This window comes from Phaethon aethereus (assembly GCF_964289735.1).
Source record: "Phaethon aethereus genome assembly, chromosome: 8".
Taxonomy (NCBI): Eukaryota; Metazoa; Chordata; class Aves; order Phaethontiformes; family Phaethontidae; genus Phaethon; species Phaethon aethereus.
This window is the reverse complement of record NC_138584.1, coordinates 3,346,802-3,374,722: the sequence shown is the minus strand read 5'-3', so window position 1 is coordinate 3,374,722 and position 27,921 is coordinate 3,346,802. Positions and strand designations below refer to the sequence as shown.

At 38.7% G+C, this 27,921-nt stretch overlaps 1 protein-coding gene across 1 annotated transcript in view; it reads right to left on the bottom strand.

The window, feature by feature from the left end:
* EDEM3 (ER degradation enhancing alpha-mannosidase like protein 3) overlaps positions 1-24,881 on the bottom strand; it is a gene marked incomplete at both ends in the record, with an annotated part of 28,157 nt that extends 3,276 nt beyond the window's left edge. The window contains 17 exons of the mRNA XM_082002764.1: positions 335-529; positions 1,037-1,190; positions 1,976-2,130; positions 4,594-4,759; positions 5,284-5,408; positions 5,976-6,059; positions 7,600-7,683; positions 8,269-8,394; positions 9,715-9,812; positions 10,432-10,537; positions 11,708-11,842; positions 12,984-13,137; positions 13,864-13,976; positions 15,419-15,458; positions 18,046-18,146; positions 22,439-22,484; positions 24,715-24,881. Coding sequence (XP_081858890.1) covers positions 335-529; positions 1,037-1,190; positions 1,976-2,130; positions 4,594-4,759; positions 5,284-5,408; positions 5,976-6,059; positions 7,600-7,683; positions 8,269-8,394; positions 9,715-9,812; positions 10,432-10,537; positions 11,708-11,842; positions 12,984-13,137; positions 13,864-13,976; positions 15,419-15,458; positions 18,046-18,146; positions 22,439-22,484; positions 24,715-24,881 — 2,049 coding nt within the window. The remainder of the gene's footprint in view (positions 1-334; positions 530-1,036; positions 1,191-1,975; positions 2,131-4,593; positions 4,760-5,283; positions 5,409-5,975; positions 6,060-7,599; positions 7,684-8,268; positions 8,395-9,714; positions 9,813-10,431; positions 10,538-11,707; positions 11,843-12,983; positions 13,138-13,863; positions 13,977-15,418; positions 15,459-18,045; positions 18,147-22,438; positions 22,485-24,714) is intronic.
* Positions 24,882-27,921: the final 3,040 nt, after the last annotated feature.

Here is a 27,921-nt window from a genome sequence, read left to right as displayed (position 1 = left end):
AGGAAAACCTTCCCCTATATCACATCTCAAGACATGCTCTGCAGATTCGATAAATGTGCTTCAAAAAATCATACTATGTATGCATTTTAAATCCTAAATCATGACTAATAACTCAGGAGCAAAGCATGGGCCACAAACCGATAAGCCACTCATCTAAAAGACTGTCACTGCTGTCATTCCATCATTGCTGCGCCCTGTCATTTTAACCACTGCAATTAATTGATCACCCTCTAGCTGGCCACCCTGAAATAGTACCATTACTACAAAATTTAGGCTTATGCAATAAGGAAAGTAACAGAAAGCTAGGAACAGATCACATACACATCTTACATACCCCTGCTTTGTGTTTGGATAAGTCCATCCCAAATTGTGCTGGTCCAGCAGTCAACACCACCCTGCCAAAGAATGGATGGGAAACAATTTGAACAGCACGAGGAGGTAGCTGTTGCTCTTTCTGTTGCTGACTGGAGAGTTCAATCATTTCCTGCATGAACCGCAAGCCATCTTCAGCATCAAGGGAACTTGCTGCCTGGGTAGTAAAGAAACAACAGTTTCTCCTTAAAGGTTTGGGAAACTTAAAAAAAAAAACACAACCCTGAAGTTAGGTTTACTTGGATCACTGCTACAAAGATTTTAAAATACAGAGTGGATGCTCACTGGCACTCATTCATCATCTCAAACTAGGAATTTAACTTTTTAGCATTCCCACTTACACTGTAGACTAAAAATATATAAACATATAGACCTCCTAAACAAACAGAAGTATCTCACACTGAAAACTAGTATTTTCAGCTAAGATGCTGTTAAACTGCATCACTTGGACATCAACAGCCTCCATCTAATTTAATAGAAGATTAGTTAAAAGTGTTGCTGAGGCAAAATATTAACAAGTATCAACCTGCTATATATAGTTGTATATTCAGCTCATGTGGCCCCTTCCACAGTCCAGGTATCCCTCCTGAACCTCTAAGTCTCAAGTATCATTGCTAGTAGGATTTTAGTAAAAGTTCTCAGGAATAGTACTGTCAGGTCTTACTTGCACTGCGTGCTGTACTAATTGTACTCTTCCATCTTTCAGATGAATCAAACTGACTCCCATCTTCTTCAGTATCTCCAAGTGTTCCGGATTACTGGCCATGAAATCTCTGGCTCTCAGTGGTGGTTTTGGTCCACTTCCCAAACTCTCTTCTCTGCCAAAAGATATTAGAGATCAAAGCTTTAAAAACCAGATGACTCTTGAAACATAACTCTCACATTCCTACCACCACAATATTAGAAATCTTTGGAATAATGTTGAGTACAAGCTTCACTAGAATGCAACTTCTCAGTCAAACTATCTTTTTTAAAAGTTGTCAATATTATCAATAATTTTGTCATGTAAAAAAGCACACGCAATGTTGGTGACAACACTACCATATGCTACCTCTCATTTCTGAACAGTCTGCATTATTGTAAGACTACTGACTAAACCAGCTTTCCTCATACAGCTGGCACTCAGTTTTACTCATTAAGTATAAGTATCAGAGAGGTGGTCAGAAGGATAAACTTCCTCAGCTTTAACAGACTGTCCTAAATTCTTCAAAACGGGTGAAGTTATGTATGGTAGCATGATTTACTTACTACAAAGCAGAGTTGTGGAACTGTTCAAGATACTACCGAAATTAATTTTACAAATCAGAGAGACACATTTCCGGTAGTAATACATGGACTACAATTCCCACTTGGAGTATGCGGCTCATTAAGCTCCTTTCGCTTTGAAAGAGTCACTAATTCCTGCTGGAAATGAACTAAGTCTTACTGATGATGCCAGACAAAACATAATTGATTTTTCCTGTAGCTAGGCTATCCATTCCAAAAGGACTCCAAACTCAAGCAGAGCAAACTCCAGTAACACCTCATATTTCTCCTTCCATGCACAACAGATCCTATTCCACTCACACCTACACTAACAAAAGACAGAAAACATTCATCTTACGCTCTGGAAATACCCCTAGGACAGCTCTTATCCACCACATTTTTCAAAGGTTCACGAATACTCTGAGCAAACATCGGGTCATTTGGGAAGAGAATCTGGGTGTTCGGACAGGTCCAGTCAAAGTTGCTGTCATCCAGCTCTGTGTATTCTGCAGTCTAAAATGAAAGACACAGATCACCTATTAAAAATGCAGATCACATTTTTATATGAAGAAAATCAAGAGATAGACCAACCCTTAAGTAATCTGTGTACTCAAGACATACAGCAGCTGAATGCAATAGGTGTCCTACAACCAGACAGATTCCAGGAATGAAGAATGCATCACTGTTCTGTGCCACACCTTGTAATAATAAAGGGTAACCAGTGCACTACAACCCCTTTCTACGGATAGATAAATAAATACACCGCCAGTTCTAATTTGTAACTTACCAAACTTGTATCCACAGTTTCTACAAATTTTTTTGCAGAGACAGCTAATCCTCTACTGGCAAACAGTACTTCAAGCCTGCTCATGACATAGCTAGTGCCCTTGTACTTCTATGCGCTGGGTAACTAAAAGACGTAGTTAGGATTTCATCTGATACCACCTTTATGCTGAGTGGACCAGCTGCAGGCCTTAGGTAATTCTTGCTTTTGTCGCATCTTTTCACATGACCAAAAGATTCTCCTCCTCAGGAGCCATACAGACTTGCAAGTCTGAATGGGCAAGGATGATTAATCTATATAGAATTCAAACAATCTCTGTTTTCAGAAAAGATGAGAGTTAACATTTGTACAGATCGCTGTTTCGGAGCATGTGAAACCATGTGGAACACGTACAGTGAGTTGGAGACATATTTAGCGTGTTCTTACTTTTGCAAATAACCAGTTGGATAACTGGCAAGTTAATTTTCTCACCTACAAAAAATAATGTAGTATTTATCTACTTGCAAAAAAACCTGCTTGCAACATATTAGCTAATTAAAAGCCAAGTATTTACAGGCTCCCGAAAAACAAGCCCTAAAAGGCTTTTAGTTTACTGGAATAAATACTTTAAAGTACCTATGCTCTTAATGTGACAAGTAGTAGCCACATCACTTAAAGGTCTTGCAAACACTATTGCAAGCATCAGCGTAGTGAGACATGACCTTTCCTGTTTACGAGAATAAATACAAACAGGATGTTGGGTTGCTACCACCAACTCTCTCATAGACATTTCGCCTTAATAGCACTGTGTTTGTATCAAAAATAATTTACACTTTGCATTTTTTCGTATCAATATTTTTTCTCCCATGAGGTAAATTCCATAAAAGAGTAACACACTCATCTTCACAGCCTTTTAGCCATTTAACACATTTTGTTGACACCATTTTCAATGGATCTTTCTTACTTGTATTAGGCACATTAGCAGCTTTGACTTAACAAAGAGATGAAGAAAAATGCATTTGAACGATTTATTCTATCCTCTTTATTGTGCCAGGCCAAATCCTGTCTGTCTCAAAAATATCAGCTTCTCATGTGGAGAATGAAAGTTATTCAAAGTGCTCCTTCAGAGAAATTCTTGCATAGTTTAATGCCCATAGTCTCCACTTCCAAAACTCGAAGACAAAAGATGATAAATGTCCACAGAAAGAACATTTCAGAGAGGGTGCAGGATCTGCACCATCAAGGAATATTAAAATATCAACCCCATGACCCATTAAATGTATTGCTAATGTTACACATTAAGAGCATGTAATCGAAAATTTTTCGATGTCTAATGTCCATAAAACAGAGTGTTTTCTACTCAATTTGAAGATTTCTCCAGGACGCACGGCTTGACACACAACATGAGCATTTTCCTCTGATCCAGGCATTATTGTAAAACACATAGTAAAGGGTACAAATAGAGGCACACTAACTTAAGGGAATTTACGTCCCTGATGCCCTAGAAACCTCTTCATTCACTTTCTCACGCATTTCTTTGGCTTGCCAGTAGTACTATTGCCTTAAAGATAAATTATGTCACCTTACTGAGCACAAAAACAAGAGACATGTAATTATGATGCTTCATGGCACAGTTGTATTACTACAGGTTGTTTTTGAAGGTTAAGTAATTTATAAACCCATAAATGTTCTCACCTTTACACAATCGATGCCTATTGCATTCACTAAACCAATTAAATATCCCAAAAGCTATAGCTGTATCTTGTCAAACTAACTTTGTAGCGGTCTCAAAAAACCTTTCAAAATTTGCCAAGGGTTTGTGTAGTAAAATAAGCAACAAAAACTTAGGCATGTTGTTGCAAATGTTTTAGAAAAAATAATAGAAAATAAAGATTAAGATAAAAATATCATAGTGTGTTATTTTCAAATTCAGAGAGAGACAGGGAATGATTTTTAGATATTGCTAATATTCCACAGCATTTTTTTCCTCAAGATTCAGTGGTGCCGTGGTTCCAGCAGTCATGGAAACATTATTCATACTCCTGTGACTGTCACTGTTAATATGATGAAACAGTTCATATTAAATGAAGTGTTAGAACTGGTGTACTAATTCAGCTATGTTTTTTCCTGATTTTTCTTCCTTTTGTAACGAGAGGAAAAGGAACTTCTTCAAAGCACTACTAAAACAGATTTAAATTTGAGCTCTTACTTACCATATTTTTTTTAGAGATGGTTTGGTTTGTAGTGGAAAGCCAAAGTGGTAGTAGATGAGCTTCTGTAGTGAAGATATAATCTTCAATATCAAAAATCATATCTTCCTTATCAGCAAAGAGCAGGTAAAGATATTTAAACATCTCAGCCAAAAAGAAAGAGTCCATTCTATGGAAGAAAAAAATCAATAAATTAATCAATAAATACATAAAATCGATGTTCTTTAGAAAGAACTCCCTTTTTTTAAAAACAGTGAAACAAATACTCATTGCTCTCCGAAGACTTCATGACTATTATTTTTGAACTTCATTCCATTAGCATTCCTTCCACTTGGAAGAAACTATGTTTGGAGGGAAATGATTCAGCATGTTCAATACAAAACAGCATTAGAGAAAAAACAAATAAACCTCTTTACAAACTTCTATTTTTGCAGTATGGTTTGTTTGAAAGTAATTCATGTATTGCTCCGAGACAAATAAAACATTATTAAACTAAAAATATCCTTACGTAACAACCTGTAAAACTATTGAAATGTAGATTATGACAAGCAGGTAATTTAAGACTTCGTTATCAAACTGACAACAGACAGCTATACTCAAAAGTCGATTAATTCAATTATATAAACAGGGTAACTAGGTGTGGTTTTTTTTCTATGATCTTTTTATGAAAAAAATAATTGCAAAAACTATTACCTGTCTTCATGACTTCCTGTACGAACATCTTTCATTGCAGCAAACCCACAAGGGACTCTTGCATACTTGTTCAAGTTTTCAATGAGTGTTTTTCCTACTTCTAGATAGTAAGGGTCCCCAGTAGCCTAAAAAGAAAAACAAACAGAAACAAAAGCAAACATATAGGTGCACTTGGACTGACTGTGCAGTTAGCAGCTTTCATTTTCCTAATGCTAATTTATTGATTCCATACCTCCTCAGACACCAGTAAAGTCTAAGTTATTAATAGTGCTAAACAGCCACAAGAGAGACTTCCGAGATTCTACCACATTGCCTTTTACAGATATGCAGATAAGCACATGGAAATATGTACAGAAACGCAAGACATTTAGACACTGCTCTTCTCTGCAAGGTACATGTTTTGCTCGTAGGCTCTGAGATCTCTTTACGAGCTATTAGCAACACCTGAATATCTTTAAAAATAGGGGCCTTTGTCACATAACAGTTTTCTTTCTAATTCTAGGCATATAAAATGAAATTCCTAAAACAATTTTTGAGAACCAATACTTTAATCTTTTTTATATACAGAACTGTCTCCAGTGGATAAAATAAGCTGGAGATACGCTACTCATTATATATTGAGATAAGACACCAATAAAATTCTAGGTCCTAGACTAAGTGTCCAGAAGTCAGAGGAATGAAAGTGATCTTACTTTATACAAGAAGTAAGTACTTTCGGCAAATTCAGGCCTTAAAGGATGCTGAGCCCAGTGAACTCTAAAGTCTGTTGTGAACGCCTGAGGAAGAACAAGAACAGACAAAGATAAACACAGGAATGAAAAACAAACACGGGTTTATTTTGTATCCTATACATATATACTATATTATAACAGCTAAAGTACACAGCAGGCGAGGACTGAAGGCCCAACATCGCTCTCAGGAGGCTACAGAACCTCTGTCCAGTTAGTACATTTGAGGCCAAAACCTAAACCAGTGCTCCAGCCCAGTTAGTATGAGTGAGATTTAAGCTTGTGTTAGTGCAGGAGACCAGACACCACCCAGCCTCTTGACAAATGCCCAGCAAGTGGAGTTCTGGCGAGAGGCGCCGATGAGAACTCGTGCTCCAGCCCCAGGAGGCTGCACGCAGCCCCCGATCGCTCCCATCGGCACAAGCACGCAGCTGCTGCTGCGATCCAGCCGAGGTAGCCTAGTGAAGGGCCGCTGCACAGACAAGACCCGAGCTTTGACAAATACCATTTTGGCAAACATACCTACCACCCGGCACCTCCCAATGCATTCAACTGTCATTTCAGACTAACAGATGGTAAGCAGCTGTTTTTAACATAAGAAATACCACAGACTAGAAGTCAGTTATCTAAAAATCTCCTAGTCTATGTAGTCACTCTTAATATGCACTGGCAAAAGCCACTTCTTGATGGCTTACATTCACTACTAGTTCATACTAGGGTTTAAGCTAAATCTTTGCTAAAGGGGGCAGCATATTGGCTTAAATATAACTAACTGATCTTTCGAAGTCTCCTTCGTAACTACGAAGTACTGAAAACACAACCCAAAAAAGCCCCTAAGGAGCCAAATCATACCATTTTCAAAGCACTCAAAAAACCCCCCATCATTCCAGTGCTTACAGAGCATTCTTTGGTCTCAATTTCCACATTAGGTGAATATGCCGTTAATTAAAATGTTCTCTAACAGAAATAAGCTTACACCAGAGGAAAGTCAAAATTAAAACTAGAGTCAGAAGCTTTCTCATATATTCTGGGTCATTACAGAATATAGACACACACTTCAGCAAGTAAACAAGCTTTTCTGTGCAGAATTAACTTGCTCAAAGGCTGCACTTGCAATATCTATACATAAGCTTGCATGCCTACTTTCAAGGACATTATGCAACGTTTCAGAACATTCTCTCAGAACAATTCAGTCTTTAGTTTCCTCCTAGGGTTAATAAAGATGACTGTGATCTTTAGCATTAATGCTATTACCTTACTAAGCAGCTAGTACTACGTGTGCTTATACAGGTTTTGTACATCGAATGAGTCAAGGTCAATTTTGAAAGGCTGAAATATGAAGTGTAAGCAACACTTAACAGCAGCAGCCTCCTATTATTGTGTTAATTACAGCATAAATGAAGCAAAAATATTTCATAACCAAAACACAGTTGTCATACATGCAGAACTGTAAATCACATAAGAATGCTGTGGAAATGAGCCTTTGGCTTTAACGATGCATATACCTGCTATTTCTTCAAATGGCTATCTAAGACTGCTCAAATTGAGGTAAGAATCAGTTTACACGATCAAAAAATTACTACCTTACCTCCGGAAGAAAGTTATGTTTTTTTATGACCTGATACAGCATCTCATGAGTTTCAATAGCAGGTCTAATATCGCCCTTCAACACCTAAAATTCAATAATAAAATTAACACTAATTCACCATGCATAGGAATAATATTCAAAGTTAGGCACACTCACTGTGTTCATGTAAAGCTACAGACCAGTTTCTACATTTCCAGCAGATACATACTGTAAATATTACCCCCTTTCAGTGTAAGCCACAAATAGTCCCTAAGAGCTTTTTAAGCAAAATCAGTGAGCTCATTAAGACTACTGCCTATGTAGAAAAGGGATCTCTATCTTTTAGAGAGAATTGTGGGGGAGATGTGATTTAGTTTGTCTTAAAGATGTAAATGGCACACAAAGTAAAAAATTTGTCCCCACTAAAAACACAGCTTAACTTGAGTGTGTTCATGACTAGGAGTGAAGTCAGCAAATAGTACAGACATACTTTTCTTGATACTCAGCATGGCCAGAAATGCACGACAACTTGCATTGTAGCACTGAAGTGACAGGAGAAGCGAGTACAGAAATCCTCCTTCAAGATTTTTAAAAATCAAATTACTAAGCTTGACTTGTAAATTATTAAATAGACTGGATATATAATTGACTTGTTATTAAAATCATCTGCACATGGGTTTTAAACCTCACCTGCAATCCAGGGAAGAAAGCTAGCAAAGAATCCATCCAGGTCCTAGCATTTAGCATTGGTTTATGAATATGAACATCAAGAAGAAGAGGTGGTTGGCTAATGTACCTCATTATGGCATCGTAGTGCTGACAAAACATCAGAAGAATCATGAGTTTGTATTAGCAATACATTTTACAGAACAGATGTAGATCACCAGACTATGGCATTTTATTGCAATGGAAGAACCAGTACTACACTCCCAATCATTACTACATTTGGCATTGCACAGTAGTTTCTATTTCTGCAAGCTAAAAAGAAGTGTACTAAATACTGAAAGCTCCACAGTATTACACATACAATACACATCACCTTTTCCAAATAATACACATACAAAAAAGTGTATTCAGCAGCCATATGATAAACAAGTAACTATCACAGTTAAGGCACATTTGTTATGGCTGAATCTTTAAGCACATGCTAAACAAAGCTGAAATTGCTTTCTCTGAAGAAGAGATCTCTAAAGCAAATACATTTCAGGAGGAGAAAGAGGTATAAAAAAACCCCAACAAAGCAGCTGCACTTAATGTCTCAGAAGGACTTTAAAACCCATTAGCTCACTTGTCAACTTGCTGACTTCCAAGTCTATACTCCCCAAGATAGCTGCCTGCCTTATTTTCTGAAGCACAGAAGGTACAATCATGAGCACATGAGCCAAATCGATAGGAAACAGTTAATAGACATAATTGAGGCAAAGTATAATAATGGTGGCTGCAGGTTAGGAATATGAAATAATCATTACGCTTAAAAGTGTTGCAACAGGCCTTTAGCTGCTGATCTATTCCAATTTTAATACTCCTTATGATATAAAATCGTGCTATATTATAGCAAATCATTTTATGAAATAAATTTTTTTTCTTGGACATTGCTATTTTCAAAAGAAAGAATAATGATGCTGACAAAGTTGCTTAGTAATCTTATGAATTTAGCAATCTAAGAGTGTTTTTCAGCTTGTAAGTATACTTAAATGTATACTGGGCCTTAGGATCTGCAGTGCAATGCAAGATCCAGACTTTGATTTTCAGATCTTTTTTGTTGCTCCAGGAGAGAAAAAAAATTGTACCATGGCTTGTAACAAAAGGCCCTTACGTTGTTTTACAGAAACATTTGCAGTATTAAACTTTCCAAGGTGATCTTGAAATACAGCTTCACTGTACTAGAAACATGGAAAAAGGTCCCGAATATTCTGATTTTCACTGAATGGGGTTAAAATAGCTGCTCAGGTGACAGTTCACCCAAGCTTAGCAAAAAAGCATATTAAAAAGAGGTGGCACCTGACACATCAGAAGTCACAGAAATTCTGCTAAAGATCCCTTCACAGGCTTCTCAGGCTAACAGCTGACTGACAATACAATTAGTCTTAAATTTGTTTTACAGAAAGCACAAACCTGAGCAAGGTGTTAACTTACTGTGTTAAATCTTTCCAGGAAACTGTCATCTCCCAGCAAGACATAGGCTTTTAATAAATATTCATAATACGAATCTATTCCTGCTCCAACTCCACTATCTAGAAACAGCAGATAACGAAAAGGTGGGTTTATTTTAAGTAGCTATATGGATATTTTCACATGGTTTTATTTTGATTTTAAAGGCTCTTTCAGTAAAAGGAAAAGCCTCCCAATCACTAGAATTAAGGCACAGATGGATGCAGAGACACAATACTGTATGTCTACTCTAAAGGTTTTGCAGTATCAGTATAAACTGTGCACTGAACAGATATGCACTGAAGCCAGTTGTTTCACTTTTCTCACATGAAAAATATTTCTACTGGCTCCCATATTGAACCACAGTCCTATTTATATTTTTCCTACGTATTTATAGTAAAATCTCTGAAAATTTATCCCAAGGCATTCCCCTCTCAGTATTAAAGTGAATCAGAGAACACACTTTCTTTGCAATTAATAAAATTAGTTTCTCTACCAAAACACCCTTTCAGAGCAAAGCCAGGCTTTGTTGTAGCAGGTTTCTCCAGCACTGAGATTATCTACCTCCACTTGCCTATCCCATTAACATTTATAAATAGTCTAGGTAAACATGTTGGGCAGGGGGGCGTGTGTTTGTGTCAAGGTTTTTGTCTTGCCCAAAACCACTTGTGGTCACTGATTCTGAGTCAGAATACCACACACCTTTGCGGACCCAGTCTCCTGTGTGAATATTAATAGTAACGCCCACTAAATTGCTGCTGCGCTGTCTCTTTTCCCAAATAAAATCAAGTGCTTTCCGTGCATATTCCTGCAATGACAAAAACGCTCGTTAAAGGAAATTATAGAGAAACACAGATACTAGAGACTGTTATTCTTTTGTCTGTTGAAATTAAGATGCTATGAAGTAATAAGATGTTTCATATAAAACAATTCTAAAACTCAGTATTACATTATATACACTTAAATAGTAGGATGTTCAGTCCACATTTTATATAAATAGTTATTCTGTTGCTGATTAGAAAGAATGGTGCTTGTCTACACAACTATTTGCCTATACACTGTATGGTCTTACGCAAGTAAAAGCATCCTTCCGCACAAGTTTCCTACTCTAAAATTGTGCATACAGACAGGATAGCATAACCAAATTTAAAAAAAAATTTCAAGAAATACAACAGTCTTAGACTCAGAATCGCTGTGTCTTTTTGGGCATCTCAATGTGGAGCAGCAGTCCCTTTTCATTAGCATACAAGTTATAGACATTCTTTATATACACAAAAAGTAACTTGAAAGTAACAACCTACCCAACAAAATGGCTCTAAACTGCCAAACACGTGCACAGGATTTTAGGGGGACAAGTTTTACCAAAACACTCAACACAGGCCCAGCTATCATCAACCCACAACCCATCCACTCAGTTGCGTAAAACTACATTAAATACTAGGCCCATACTGAAAGATTTCAAAAAACCCTAATGAAAAAAGCATGCCTTTTTTTGGGTATCATATCAAAGAAATACTCGCAACATTTTTATTTAGCTTCCTGCTGACAATATACCCTTAGATAGGTCTTGCACAGCTTTAGTGGGACCATATAAGTATGATTTTTTTTTTCCTTTTGCCTTTTTTTAAGCTGCATTTTAAGGAACAAGTATCTTTTCTTCTTTCTAGTCCTGACCCCTCTACCCCAAAACTATGCAAGTATTATCCTTTAGCTAGTCTTCAGTATACTTATCTTGTTTACTTCTGTATTACTATACCTACTTTCAAACAAAATTAACTCCTGTGGTTTTTAAACAGTCAAATTAACACTTTTAGAAAAAAAGCCCAGACACAACAAATGTGAACACATGCAAACTTTCTGGGCAGAACAGCTAAGATATGTACCCATTCAATAAAATTGTTTTTCCAAAATTACAGAAATGTAGCAGAACACTAATGAATACCTAATCCCAAAGAATAAGATATCATGGAAAGCAAACCTCAAATATAGATGTTCCTGTGAATCGGCTTAAAGCTGCAAACTCGAGGATCAAGGTACCTGCACAAGCTGTACAAGTATCAGTTTCTGTTCCTGTCCGTGCTTCTGGATGTCTTACACCAAATTTTAAGTTAACCTAGAGAAAAGTAGAGATTATTATCTTTATTTTTACTCGATGAAAGACTTTACACTTCTGTGATAGGTCTGTAAAGCAACTATATAACCTATGCTTTTTCAAAAGGCAAGGAAAAAAAAAAACCATCACACACACCCCTTTAGTTTTTGCTCTGCTTTAGCACATACTGTCAACTCAAACATGCACATAAAATTACCCAGAAGTACCCAAAACACTCAACCCTCCAAAACAAGGACTAGCCCAATTACCTGTTGCCTGGTCCACTGGACATTTGAATAAAAGCATATCACCCTGAAAAACCTAATTCTAGCAATTTATTTACCAGAAAACCAGAAACTTGGAACATCACAAGTGCTCATAGAAATTAAGCTCTGTAAAGCTCTCACTACCCCTGGCTCCAGAGAATATCTGCTAGATGAACCTGCTTTTGTACCAGGCACAACATAACTTTCTACACTCTGGAGAGGGCCCCCTCAGCGGAAGATTGTCAAACTCCAAACATCTTGGACATTTTCACTAGAAAACTGCGATTCACTGAGCCTAAATTTGTAACTTATGGAAAAGTTTCCAAAGCCACATCTCTCAAACTCAATGGATAATATGCATGGGAAGCAGTTTTCTGTTATTCAGAAAATATGTATCATGCTTTGTGTGAATTTGATAGAAGTTTTTGCATTAAGTGAATATTTTTATATTACAGCTACCTTTGACCTCTTAAGCATGTGGGTGTAGACCATGAAAATTCATCAGTTTTGTGCTAAATTCACAAGCAAGTGCTTGCAAGTTGCTCTTTCACTGTCTTAGTGAGAGATACGCATCTAAACAAAAAACTCTCCTCAGCTACTTGGTGGTGCCTATAGTAGCAGGAAGCAAGAAGTCAGTAGAGAGTGACTAGACAAGATTTCTGCAGTTACTTTTTACCCACAACAATGTATACTAGAAGTTTCCGAGATGGAAATGCAGGGATTCAGAGAGCCTAAAACTGTATTTGAAAATACTAGGTAGCATGTTCTACAAATGAGCAATTTATCAGCTCTTGATTTTCTTGTACACTTAATAAGTACACAAGTGATTTTAGAAACAGAGATAAAAACTACACAACAAAAATTTTGCTTACAGAATTAAAAACCAGAGAACTTACTCTTGGATAAGGGAGACCACTAGTGGTGTTAAAAGCAGGTAGAAGCTTGTAGCCTAGTTCCTTTGCCATGTGCAGAAGTTCACCATTGTACCACTGCATATATTCCCCTTTTTCTTTCAGCATAATCGCCACTGAATGCCCACCTAGGAGACCTCTAAACACAAGAAAAATTATCCACATTTCAACAGGTATATTAATCTCAACAGCAATGCAGCAATTTCTATGATTTAGATGATTATGTAAGCAAGTGTGCTATGTTCACATGGCCCGAATTTTCAGAAATGCTGAGCAGATGCATCTCCAATTACAATCAAGGTGAGCTGTCAGTATTTTGGAAACAATTCTTATTGTGCAGGGCTCAGTCCTAAACTATAATTGAATCACCGATTCATCCATATAGTTAGTCAAGAATAACAACCAACACATCGAAAACTGCATATAATAGCTTAAAACTAACCTGTTCTGATCCTGCTTTCAGCAGCAATTTGGACTGGAGACCTCCAGCAGTCCTTTTGACCTGAAATAATCTATCATTCCTAAGTATTGAAATATTCTAGCTGTTAAATCAAGAACTGAACAGCATAATCTATAAGACTGTTTCCATTAAGAAAAAACACTACTCCCTTAGCATGCACAATTTTTTTTTTAATCTAAAAGCCTACGCCTGCAGCAGTTAGATGGGGGCCAGCTTGATTCAGCACCACTGCATCGATTCCTGCCTAGCATTTTAAAACCTTTCTTTGGGCAGGTGTTGAGCTATGCTAACTGACAAAGGCACAACTGTTTGCAATGAGGTGAAATAGCACACAAAGGTATGCCTTAAGGCCATTTAGCTAAAACCCACATTTTTAAGAGCTTTGAAAACATAAAAGTTACTCACCCAAGGACTCTTATGTTGGTTTCAAAGACAGATACAACTATGTCGTTATCTAAATTAACATCCTTTATTACTTTTTTTACAGCCTCTTCAAACTCTTTGGTTTTATTTAACACCTGGAATACAAATGTAACCAGGTGTTTAGGTTCCAACATAGCTAATACAGTCACACTCAGGTGTGGAAGAACAAGTGCAATGAATTAAAAAAAGAAAGCATTTAACATGCCTTAGATTGATATTCTGGTCCTGCTGGGGCATACTCTGATACAGTGCAAACGGACATCAATATTACTGTTTTTCTCATTAGATACATGAAAGAGAATAAAAGCTGTACACAAAGAGTAAAGTCACTGAGAATGTACCTAAACTATTAGCCAGGGATTGATTTGTTTTTTCTTTCCCCTATTCCCATGCCTTGACAACAGGGCTCAGTGGGCTGCAGGCTGTGCTGGCAGAGCAGGCAAAGACTGCCCTGCTCCAATGCCTCTGATTTCACAGGAGTCTCCCACCCATAGATTTGGGAGCCACATCCCAAGTTCAGTGAATCGTCCTAGTGGTCTTCCTCCTCCCAACAGTTTTATCCTTGCGCCTGAAGAACAGCTCGGGCATTTTCTACATATTTTCTTTCACACTGACTTTTAGTTCAATCTGTCTTTAAGAATCTTTGTGACTTACCCAATTTGTTATCGTAACTGCCTTTAAATTCTACAAGTGTTAATCCTGCTCTAAGATAAGAAAACAGTAAATAAACCACAACAATCTGTGTCTGGAGGAGACTGGGAGTTCCAGACCCCACACAAACAGCATTTGTGGATCTGATTCAAAAGAGCCAAGGGTCATCTCACAGCACATCATGGAAAGGGAACAGCTGTCAGAGAAAGAGCATTATATGAAGCACACACCAGATCAGTGCAGTCAGGACTTTCAAAAGTTTTTTGGATTTGTTTACCCTGGAGACACGGAAGGCCAAAAATTGTTAATTTCCAAACTCAGTTTATGATGACAAAATATGTCAAAGGAATTGAAATCTAATAAAAAGTATTTTATTAATGATTGGAGTCTTTTAATAAGAGATGGAACAGAAGTTTAGCAACTTTTCCTAGCAAACATGTCCAGAGTTGTATTTTGTTTAATATATATTTAAGTGCACACAAATTTATCCATGGAACACGTAGATACAATTTAAAAACATAAATAATTCAGTAGGTATTAAGAGATGTTCACCTATAAGTGAGCATGCAGCTTTAGATTATAATGGGAAGAAAACTCACATATTTTTTGTTAAGTTAGAGCCCAAGAAATGCAAGATAAGAAAGCATCAGTGAAACGCAAAGGAACTGTTCTAGTTTTCTTTTTGCAACAAACTCCAAACACCACCAATGCAGCACCTGGAAGTTCTTACAAGCAATAGCCACTTCGAACAGGTGGCTAGAGATCAAAGGTGAAGAAATATTAGTATTTTTATATATAATTAAACAAAATATAAATATAAAAATAAGTCTGAACAGCAGAAGGCAGGTTTTGGTTTTATCAAAGTTTATCAGTAGATTACACCTACCACAAGAGTGTCCAAGGTATCAATCAAGGTCAGTGAAAACCTATGAAACAAAAAGTTTAAACGGATTTACTACAAACCTGTATGAGTAGAAATGAAATGATTTTTAATAGTAACTGATACCATGGGAGAAACTAAATTCTAACAGACCATCAGATGCTAAAAAATTAGTTGTACACAATGTATTTAGTATCAAAACACCCTGCTAAGTTTCTCCCCTTGTTAGTGACCTGAATAGGAGCTGACTAAAACAAGCTATGATTATAAAGATACCTTTATTTACTGCAAACCTTCCAAACCCAAATCAAGATTTTATTTCTAGTCTCCAATCAAATCTACTGGGAGAGCCAACAGAATGGTTCAAAGTCTTTTTCCAATACCTTTTTTCTTTCTTTTCTGTTTTGTTGTTTTTTTCTCATGAAGAATGCTGACTTAGTGTAGTAATTGAAGAAGATCAAAAGTCATTCCAAGCTAAACTTCTATCAGAAGCTGTTCTAATCACCTACTTCAGCAAAAGCAGCAATTTGTTGCAATCAAACTCAGTGTTAAAATTCGTGGTGAACGACTAAAGAAAACAGTGTTATTTTGTTACGAAACTTCCACATGGGATATAGTGGAACAGGAAAAAGTACAATAAAGGGCAGTAAGGGGGGGGCTGAAGGTACATAGCAGCTTCTGTACTAGGAACAAGTGAACTGACTAGCACTCTTCAGCCTGCAAAAGCTTAAGTTTCATTATACAAAGATTTTAAAATTGCACATGGCATGAAGAAAGTGAATGAGAATCTGCTATTCACTGTTTCTCACTGCGAGTTTCACCTGGTGCCATCCAGCACTAGCAAGAAGCAGGCTTAAAATAAAGAACTACTTATTCCACAAAAAGTGAACACCAAGTCAGATCCATACTGTTTCACACGGGAATATCACAATAAGGCTTGTCCTGTTCATATATTCTTCTCTAGGCCTGTTCTAGTGTATACCAAGCTGAGTGGACCTTTGGCCTAACCCAATAAAATTGCTCTTTTGTTAAGAAACACATACCATGCATAGAATAGAGTTTACAGAATATGACAGTATTAAAATTGAAAACTTTGGAAACAGTTACAACTGTCTGTTGAAGAACAAGTGTCAAGAATTTAAGCAAGTGCCCAATATTTGAGACCCTGTAAGCAACATGTGACTATGCATGGAGCATAATTAAAGTTCTGAGGAAGTGGTCACATATTATAATTTTCTTTAATTTGTAAAGATAGAGTGGCATTCTGTGTCGTTCTACAAGAGAAAGAGATTAACTAGTGGCTATGCACAACTGCATAACAAATACACAACTGTTTCCATACAAAAGATTTCCCATACAAAAGATTATGCATGGCACAGTGATAGAGAAGGCTGGTGTGCAAATATACTCCCTAGTCCTCCAGGGAAACAGAACTGACCTAGCTGTCTCACCCTGTCATTTTGTGATTGCAAAGGCTTGTAGAGAACATGACTGATGAGCCAGCTGGCAAGAAAAAAGATTATATAAGAAATCTGATAAATAACAATATAGGAACAGAAAAAAAAAATGTATACAGAAAAATAATAAATACTTACACTATATTCAATGCATCTAAGGAGCTGAAAGGTACTTTTACTCAAATGATAATATGTAACTATGCAAAAAAAATAATTTAAAAGAATGCATGACCAGGATTAAAAACACATTTCCTTGACACTTATTTCTCATCAGTTTTATCTCTCAAGCCAGCAGGCTTAAAATAGAAATCTCTAGACTAAGGAACTTTTCTACATAACAAAAAAATAACCAAAATGACACGCTCAATATCACAGAGCGAATTAGAAGCAGTATTTAAGACAAGGACTTCAGCGTCGATTAACACTATTCTGCCTAGGGACACTAAGCAGTGATACTAATAAAAAAAGAATCAGCTATTTGTTATTAAGTATTTGCCCTACAAACATAAACTGCACGCATACAGACAGCAAAGGAATCAACTACAAACACATTTAGAGTAATTCAACTTTGCCTTTGATTATTCAATTTAACATGGAGAAAAATAGTCCTTAAATCTACATTTTGTTGGCCAAAGGATCGCTACTTTGTATTATAAGATATCTTAACAGAAAAAAATATGAAGCATTTCCATGTCTGAAATAATGTTTTATACTTTGGCAATGGCCTTGGGCTACCATACACATGATAATCATTTGATTAATTATGTTTTCAGAGAGCTTTTTACTAAAAAAAAAGCATTTTAAATATCACTTACAAGGCCAGCATAATGGATAACAGTTTACTCTTCTGTGCAGCTGATAATTAACCCTTATAATCTATATTGAGCAGTCAAATTTACTAATACCATAGATGTCAGCTCACATTTGGAAGGCTTTCCTATGGAAAATACTGGTAGACTGATTTAAAAAAAATAAATCTTTGGATCTCATTCACTGGTCAATTCTCCTTTTCTGATTAAGGTACAATTTCACATCAGTTAACATCATGGGGGGAAATAATAAAAGTATTTCTTACAAATGTTAAGTTTCTGGACATGTCAAAAAGTTTTATGGGCTGCAATTTGTACTTAGATTCCCAGATGTTTACATGAGACAGTAACCATTTCAAACACTAACTTTCCCAAGGCATCATCCACATCCCCTCGACTTGGTTCCTGACCCCGTACTCGTCCACGACAAGTTAAAGGCATGAGTTCATCAGCTGGATACGCATGCTCCTGTTGGGAAACAAAACAAGGGAGTTACAACCTGTACAGCCACTTCAGCAACTCTTTGGGGCCTGTTAAAAGGAAGCCAAATTACACTGTACTTCAGAAAAACTGCATGACAATCACAGAATCTTTGAGGTGGGAAGGGACCTCTAGAGGTCATCTCTACTCAAGCAGGGCCACCTAGACCCTGCGGCCCAGTACTGTGTCCAGAAAACTTTGAATATCTCCAAGAAAGGAGACTCCACAAACTCTCTGTGCCAGTGCTCGGTCACCTTCACTGTAAGAAAGTGTTTCCTGTTTATATATACTTAATATTATTTCCTTTCCTTCACTGTAAGAAAGAGGGAACCTCCTGCATTTCAGTTTGTGCCCATTACCTCTGGTCCTGTCACTGGGCACCACTGAAAAAAGCCTGGCTCCATCTTCTTTAAGGACTTCCTCCAGGTATTTATCTACATTGATAAGATTCCCCCCTGAGCTTTCTCTTCTCCAGGCTGAACAGCCCCAGCTCTCTCAGCCTTTCCCCATTGGAAAGATGCTCCAGTCTTTCTGGCCTCCACTGGACTTTGACCAGTACGTCCCTAACTCTTGTGTACTGGGGAGGCCAGAAGTGGACACAGTACTTGAGGTGTGTCCTCATCAGTGTGAGTAAGGAGGATGGATCCCTTCCCTCAACCTGCTGGTGATGTTTTGCCTAAAGCAGCCAAGGATTAGCCGCTTTTGCCACAAGGGCACATTGCTGGCTCATGGTCAACTTGGTGTCTACCAGGACCCCCGGGTCTTTTTCTGCCAAGCTGCTTGTCAGCTGGGTGGCTGGAAATGGTTAAACTGTGAACAGAGCAACAGGACCTCTTCTTCCTCTCTAACCTCTCAGAGAAGCCTAGAACAACTAACAGCACATCAAAAAAAACCCCCACCAATTAACTTGAATAGTGTTAACTTAATTGTGTGTTTTCTGCAACAACGTGATGCGGACTATAATGTTCCTTAGGCAGAAGTTATCATCTCAAAGATGAGTTTAAGACCTAAAACTAATGCAGGCATTATCAAGTGGCTGATAATTCATGCAGAAATTATTAAGAATTAGACTTTAAAGTCACTTTGGAAACATTTCCATATTAACATAAGTGACTCAGGGTCACATTCAGTGACAGATAAGAGAACTCAGCTAGAAGGTAAAATAATAAATTGGTATATCACTACACAAGGCATAACAAAAGATAACATTCACAAAATAAGCTTACCAAGACTGAGTCTTTTACAAATATAACTTTTTTTTTTTTTAAAAAAGAGACATTGCTAGATTTTTTGGAAAAGCAGCAGTTATTCTGCGAAGCAAGCCATATTATAATTTTATTTCTCATCAGTCAGGCAGAAATAACAGGAGTGGCACCACTGCCTAAGTCAAGCACACTGAATAAAACACCTGTTCCTATTTCCTCTCAAATCAATGCAAGTTTTGTAGGTTTAAACTACCACCAAAATGGGATATCAAATGAAATAGACCCAAATTTGAAATACATCATTGTGCAATAGGAGAGGTTCACCGACAAATTCTCACAGCGGCCACCGATATTAAGATTAATCTTAAATGTATGTAATTTCAACAAACATGCATGAAATTGCCTCTCCATTAGAAGCCAAATACAAGTGATTTGGGATGCAGCTTCTCTCTCGATTTCACTGGGAAACTGGCTGCTGTACTGTGCTCTCCAATTTTACTTTAAGTGGCAGGATAAAAAAGTTCAATTACTGCACTGAAACTGCAAGTAAACACATTCAAAGTCTTTCCAAATATATGGTATAAAAATAATCTATATTCAAACGTGAAATAGAGAGGAAAAGAAGGAACATTCTTCTATAAATAAACAGCTTTTACAGCAGCTTCTTTTGAAACTGACGGTTTGTTTCCCTGTCTACCACTCTCCCAAGTATTTTGGTCTTTGCACAACTCTTTGTTCTCTACAAGTTCAACTACAAAAGCCAGAATCTAGATAATTTTAATACAGCTCAGATGATTCTGAATATCTGTGCAAAGTATTCAGAAAAACAGGTTAAAGAAGTACGTGACAAAAGCAATGTCAAAACTAAGATCTCTGGCTTAAATTATGGAGAAAAAAGGTGATTAAAGTTCTGGAGAAAATTGACTTACAAAACTGTAAGGAACTAGAAGCATTGTGAAAAATAAAAGCTCAGTTATTCCCTGTCTAGAGCGGGAAAGGCTACTGGGTCAAGTAATTTCCCAACTTGTAACATCTCCCCATTCAAGTAAGGTCAAAGGAAGGTAGCAAGACCCATTTAATATAAAACATGGCACAAAGGTTACAATAAACATACTCCTGGAAAATATTACACAAATGGAGCTTAACAGAGACTCTGGAATGTCTACACATTCTGACTGAACAGATGATCATATGTGAAGACTGTAAATTCAGGGCAGTGCAGTACCTGAATAATGAAAAAAAGACGCACTGCTACTAGTGCTGTAAATCAGGAAATTCCTACTGGCCTCAACCGACTGACATTTTCACATATTCTTTCTGACAGTCCAGAAGAAAAAAATCCTGATTATTACAAATATTGTTGAAGGACTGAAAAAAACCTAGCAACTTTTTACTCAGAGCTCCTGTTAACAACTGGGGAAAAAAAAAAAGACAAGGGCGTTTCCCCCTTGCATACAAACATGAATTTTCAGTCTTCTAAATAGGCAAGTCTAAAACACATATTAATAGAAACAGAAAATCAAAACTCTTCAGCTGGCTGTTTCAAAAGCAGCTGCAAAAATACTTAATTCTCTTGCTGTCAGAATCAAGTCGGATACTCTAATCTTTTCTTCAACTTTAAACAAATAAGTCACATTTCTCTGTTTGTTTAGTGTTCCAGCATACGTGGCAAGTAAATATCCTTTTGACTTCAAAGTTTCCAGGATAGCTGAAGTCATTCTTTTATCCAGAATTTTCTTGCTTCAGACGTCGCAAGACACCTACCAGTTTCCAATTTATCACACCATGAACAGTAGGAGCACAAATCCTTTCTACCAGCATATAACTTTTTATCCAGTTTTGCCAAATAAGTAACAGTTTTTCCTTCGGAATGCCAGGGGAAACCCAAGCCAAGTGTTTTTCATGGTCCCAAGTAACCAGTTACAAGTTATCACCAAAAAGACTGATGTTTGTTAAACTGCTGAAGTGTCAAAAGCAAGAGCCAATGTTAAAAAGAAAAACTACACCCACTTTGAAAATACTCTCACTTGGCTTTCTATACATTAATTCTACAACTCTCATGTACTGTATAAACTTGTAACTCACAAGCTTTTAATCCTGTATTACATAGTAAAGTGTTAAACCAGAATACAGAAACTGGGACATGTGGCAGGATACTGTCAAGAGACAGCAGTTTGTCCTGCAGGAACTGGTGCAACTTACAAAAGAGAGGTTTCCGCAACAGCCACAAAGAACGTACAAAAAGATTGTTAATGTAAACTCAGTAAGAACGCATCTTTTATATTTATCTTATTCACATTTACAGTTTCTTCTTAGAAGTGTATTACTTACAGTATATTTGAAAGTAATTATTACTTGAGGAAAGTCAATCTAAGTAATTCTTTAAACATATCTAAACTAGCTAACACATTTCAAGGTTGACTGGAGTGCAGAATGGCACACATACCCAGAACACCTGCACAGAAAATCACAAGTCATATCAAAAGAAATGACAGCAAGTGTGGCTCACTGTCGTATGACAGTCATGTACTCAGAAGAGGCTATAATGCCTTTGTTCTACAAACTGTGTTTGTTTGTAAAAGAGCTCCCAAACTAACATCTTACCACAGAAGAAACGGCGTACGTAACCATTATGTACAAAGTAAGTAAGATCAATTTGTATTCTCCAGAATCTGATGACTACAGACAGCTCTTCTCAAGCTTCCTTTTCCTAGTATTTTTAGAAGTCTGGAATTTCAAACCAAATACTTTACCAAAGATGAAAACTGTTCATAGCTTGATGTGAGATAAACTGGTTTGAGAAAGATGAGGCACAGATTAACAGTTACCACTAGCAATCCTAGCTGCCATTCTGACAGCCTGACGGCTGTTATGACTAACCCTCCTGACACTGCTCTTCCCGAAAGTAACATTTGTTCATTTCTTTTTAAAGGCTATCCAGGTGCTCTTATTTATTTTAGCTCCGCTTTCGCCCCTCCCTACCTATTTCTCTAGAATGTCATCTACTATACGTTGCTTTCTCTCCCAGGTCAGCAATAACAACTCTGAAAAAAATGAAACAATTATTTTACTTACCATATAATTGCTATATGCATGATCAAACATTTCAAGCACTTGGTTTCTAAAAAAGAAAAAAGAAAAAGCATTCGTCGTCTGCCTCATGGTGGCTTTTAACACAACATCTTAGAATATCAAGATGTATTACACTTTAATATCTGAATATCAGTAACAAGTCCTCTACTAATGTACTCTACTCAAGTAAATGAAATATAGCATAATGATTTTTCCTCATTTGCCTACTTTCATTCACTGCAGAAAGGAAAGACCATTTCTTCAAGTAACATGAAATTAAGTTTTGGGGGATCTCTTTCAACCTCCTGTGCTTCCCCTTAAACAGCTGTAGATGTCACCAAGACATTAAAGCTAGAGATAGGACACGTTCTATGCTCAGCAAACAACAGTAAATAGAATTATGTTCTGCTTGTAATCACCAGTACTAACACCAACTGACACAGCATAAATTCCTGCCTGTGATTCAGAAAAGGACCGTTAAGTTATGAGGTACACCTCTTCCTTGCATTAGAAGTCTTGGCAAGCAAATACTAAAGAAAGCCCTTGTAGATGCATTTATTTTACATGTTTGAAAAGCAGTCAAGGTGAGAAAATACTAAAAAAGCACTGGGTTTTTTTGGGGGAGACAGCGCTACTTCCAATGGTTCCTAACTGTTTCACTGAGGAGCCCTGCAAGGCAAAAAAGCGTACTAATTTCTAAGCTACCATCAACATAATTCACAATCTCTGCTGATAAGACTGAACACCACAATTATATTCTAAATATCTGATTTAGTTCAATGACTTGGAAATTTCAGTAGTTGTTTTAACTCATCAAATGCATTAAGTCACCAAAAGAGCAGAGTGTGATGCTTTTTTCAGGTACTTCACAGACTACATCCAGTCTGCAGTGCTGGGATCCTTTGCAGCTGACAAAACCCCAGCGTTTAGCACACAAGTGCCATGTCCAGATGAACTAAGCTAAATGCCATTCAGTGATGTAGCATACAGAAAGCTTCTAAAAACTTTTATTTCTCTACAGGCAGCCTATATTTACAGGGCATTTTCTGAAAGAATTTCTGCGACTGACATGATCTTGTCATTACATAAATACACAGATTACCTGCCATTATTCAGAAATGACCAGACTTGGTGCCCTCAAATACAAACAGTGGCCAAAACATTACCTGCACATGCCCAGGGCATCAGATGATACAGCAAGTGCAAGTTTTGAATGCAAAAATTCTAAAAACCCATTGGTGAATGAAATTTAAACTCCTTATGTAGTCATACAAGGAAAACATACAAAACATTATAGACACAAAGTGCCCTGAGAACCCAAGATGGAAAACCCCAGTAACTGTAAACATCATCAGAGCTAAATACCCATTTATAGCTAACAATTAATAACCATGAGACTATCCAGAGTGTTTCTCCAGCAGACTTTTTGCATCATTATTCTGTGCAGCTGACCACCAGATGGGAAGAGGATGATGATGAAATTGCCCCCGTAATGTACTAAGATGCTTGATTACCTATTCGTCTAAAAAAATCCTACTTCATGCAGTGCAATGCATTGCCATCTATAGTGTAATCTTTAGCCTTCAACTAAAAACTATACTAAGAATCAACTCCTTGCATGTATGTGCATGGGGGACCAAAGCAGTTTACTTCACATACAGGAACCAGCCAAGAACTCATGTAAACATTTACCTTTTTTATGACTCCCAAACACTGACATGCTCCAGAGGCATAGCCGTAATTAGACCAACTGACTATGGATTTAGATTTACCTTTGATCACTTTTACTCATAATTACATACAACCTCTGGCTGAAATCTTCAAGATGGGAGCTCCCATGCGTACAGCAGAAGGCTTTGACCCCACACGCAGAAGCGATGGGAGGCTGCCTGCCCCAAATAGACGTGGCAACCTGACCCCAAATACCAGCCCTGGGGGACCGATGCCACGCACCTCGTAGGGTCTTCGGGGCGGGGGGGTGGGGGAGGGAGGGATAGTAGACACGTTGCCGGAGCTCTGCCGGACGAAGGGCACACCCGCACCCCCCAAGCCCATCCCAACCCCCAGGGGCAGCGCAGATCCCCCCGCCCCAGCGCGGCGTAGGGACGCCGGTTGCACCGCGAAGCCTCCGCGGGCGGTGGGCTCGGCCCGGGCCCCGCCGGCCTCCGACCCAGCCGCACAGGGCTCCGGCGGCCCGGAAGGCGACCCGGCGCCACCACCATTTCCCCACCCGCCCCGCCACTCCCGGCCTGGCCTACCGGGGCAGCAGCAGCACTCACCCCAACCGGCGCTTCTCTTCCTTGCTCATGGCCCCGGCGCCCGGGGCGGCCGCCAGCACAGAGGAGGCGGAGAGCAGGCCAAGGGCCAGGAGCTTCCACGGTCTCCTCCAGCGGGGCCCCCGGTCGTCGCCGCCGCCGCCGCCCTGGCAGTCCGCAGCTCCGCTCATGGCCGCGGCCGCCTGCCCGCTGCCGCTAGGCCCGGCTCCGGCCCATGGCGCCCGCTGCCCGCCCCTCGCGGCGCGGCGGCCGCGGCTCCCAGCGCCGACGCGCAGGCGGAAGGGACCGGCCCTCCGCTTTCCTGTGGCGTAGCCAAGGAAACCGCCTCGCTCCAGCCACTTCCGGGTCCCTCCGCACGCACCGCCCCACCGGGCCAATAGGAACGCGGCAGTAACACCGCGAGGCGGGAGGGCGACGTGGACAAAAGGAGAGGCGGGAGGGCGGAGGGAGCGGGGAGGGGAGTGTGGTGGTGGTGGTGCGTGGCGGAGGACTACAACTCCCGGCATGCTTCAGCCCGCGCGCCCTGCCCGGGCTCCGCGGGAGGAGGCTGTGGGAGCCCGCCGGGAGCTGTAGTTCACGGCCCCCTGAGGAGAGGGGCGGCGGCCTGCTGCGGCCGCGGCCGCCTCGAGCCGGTGGGCGGACGGGCGGGCGCCAAGCGGCTAAGCGTGCGCGAAGGGCGGCCTTCGGCCGGGGAGAGCGCCGGGCGAGCGTCGCCTTCTCTTCGCCTCCGGCTGCCGCTGGAAGTGCGGTTTTTGTAATACAAAAATCCCAAATTAAATTATCACACACACACAAAACCGGCCTTGCGGCGATGGAAGGGAAGAGCTGCTTTTATTTTCACGACAAGCGTTTTTACAAAGTTATAAGCAAGATACAATGTGTTTCATATCCCGTCCTTTAAAACTGTCAACCCCGTAAAATAAAACAAAACGGCGGTAATGTCCCCCGGCCCCCTCCGCTCAAGGCACCACAGCATGCCTAACCCTCAACCCTCCGGGCCATGAAAGGCGATTTATTATTGTTCCCAGTTTACAAGAGAAATAATTCATTCCAGGCAAGAGTAGGAAATTCCAAGAAAGCAATAAAAATTACTGAATGGGTGGATGATTATTATTAATTTTTGATCAGCGGTCCAATGTAACCTTGCAGATTGCTGACCTCTAAATTGCCTCTACCCAAGTCCGGTTAAAAACAAGAAAAATGCTACTTTCTATTCATTCGCAAACATCTGAATGTACAGAAAACATCCACGAAGGCAAAAAATCAGTCCCCTCGCCATGAGGAACTTCAATTTAAATTGCAGAGCAAGGCGATGCACGGGCTAAATCTTCCCCATCCTACTTCGGAAAAACAACCAACTCAATTCTTTAATATTGCAGGAAAATATTACTCAGATCTAAGCCTGCCATAGAAATAACTCCAAAATGATGACGCTGGGAATGTATGTGCTAAACACTTTCTGTACAGATGTATCTAATTCATATTGGCCGTAAACAGCTTTTGTAGGAGGCTGCAGCCTTTTTCAGAGGCAGTAACCATCGCTGCCTTGCCAGACCTCTTTCATACAAAACACCGTACTAAAACCTGGCATCTCCCTTAATTTTAGCACGGCGAAAAGAGAGTGCTGCCGCTGAACTTCAAAGCACACATTTAAAGTCACTTAACATTCAGTACCAATTAGAAATAACTAATGATTTGTTAAAAAAAAAAAAAAGTGGCTGACAGTGAAATAACTAATTGTAAAAAAACAGGCAGTGGTTTGTGTGTTTACAAATTAGTATTTTTCCGTGAAACGCAAGGAGGAAACGAGTCGAAAGTACTTGTGCAAGGAAAATCTCTGTGACCTTAATGTGTGTATACCACAGTGTGGCTTCTAGAATAAATAGGAGCTGCATTTATTTTACAACAGAGATGCTGCAGTTCGTCCAGTTACTCAACACCGTTCCTTACTTGTGCAGTAATATTTGCCTGTTCCTCTAGTGTCAATTCTCTTAGTATTATAGCATAATTTGATAGCATTAAGTAATAGCCTTTACAGAGTTTGTTAAATGCCAACAAGTATTACGCTCTCGGGACTTTTGTTATTTCTTCCCATGTCTTTATGGGCGTAAATCCTGCAGTCCTTATTGTATTTATCATTAATCTTTGCTGTCCTGTCCTGTGCTACATTTACCCAGAAACAGTCTGAAACAGCAGGGCCAATTTTTAAGGTGCCTTAAACTGACCTCTAAAGTGAGGTCTTGATCTCTATAGACCAATTTATTCAAATACTGTTTTTCACTTCCAAGCTCTTCTGTGTACAGTCTGTAAATTGTGCATGAAAATAATGCATATAAGCAACTTTGTGCATAGATCATAACTTGATACGGATAATAATACGCTGGCTATGAAAGCAACAGGTCTCATTGTAATAACTGCTTTTGAGTTGTGATTCTGCCCTCCACAATCTAAGTACATGTGAATAACCCTTGGCTCCTTTTTGCTTCAGTTAATATCTGTATTAGATATGATATTTCACAATGATTCCAATTTATGATACAGTTTATGCATCTAAAAAGGCCTCCAGAACTGGGTAACTCTAACTTAAGTCAGTAAGGATGGGAATGGCAGGATTTTTAATATTCTGTATTAGGTAGCTGTAAGTGAATATATTTTATGGTGGGAAGTAAAACAGAAAGATGCTGCCTAATGGTTATAGTTATTGTAAACATTCTCATCTTTCCCTTCCATAAAATAAAACAAAATAAAATAGCCATAAAGTGCTCTGGAAGGCTAAATAACCCAGAAGTGCAGAGTGGGACTGAGAAACCTGCTCCCATATGTTCCCCATTTTAAATATAGCAATAAGAGAAAAAAAAAAATCAGAACACTCGTTTGTCTTTAATATTGTCAAAACTTTAAAATAATTAAGTAATCAGTTTGCAGAGTTTGCGTAGAGTGCGGCTCTTGAGCAACCTACCTAATTAACTATTTAGTTCTGTTTAACTACTAAAAGTTTTATTTATTTCCCTTATACTGCATGCAAATACTAAAAGCACCCTCAAATACCAACCACCTAAGAATCATAGCAGTACTTTCCAAATCCATGCATTTAAAAATCATGAGCTACTCCCCTGCTAAAACACCTAAGAACAGTTGTTCTTAGTTAAGTTGTTAACTTGTTCAAATAACTTTATCGTTGAGGGCGAGTTGCTTTTGAAGCGTTCAGTG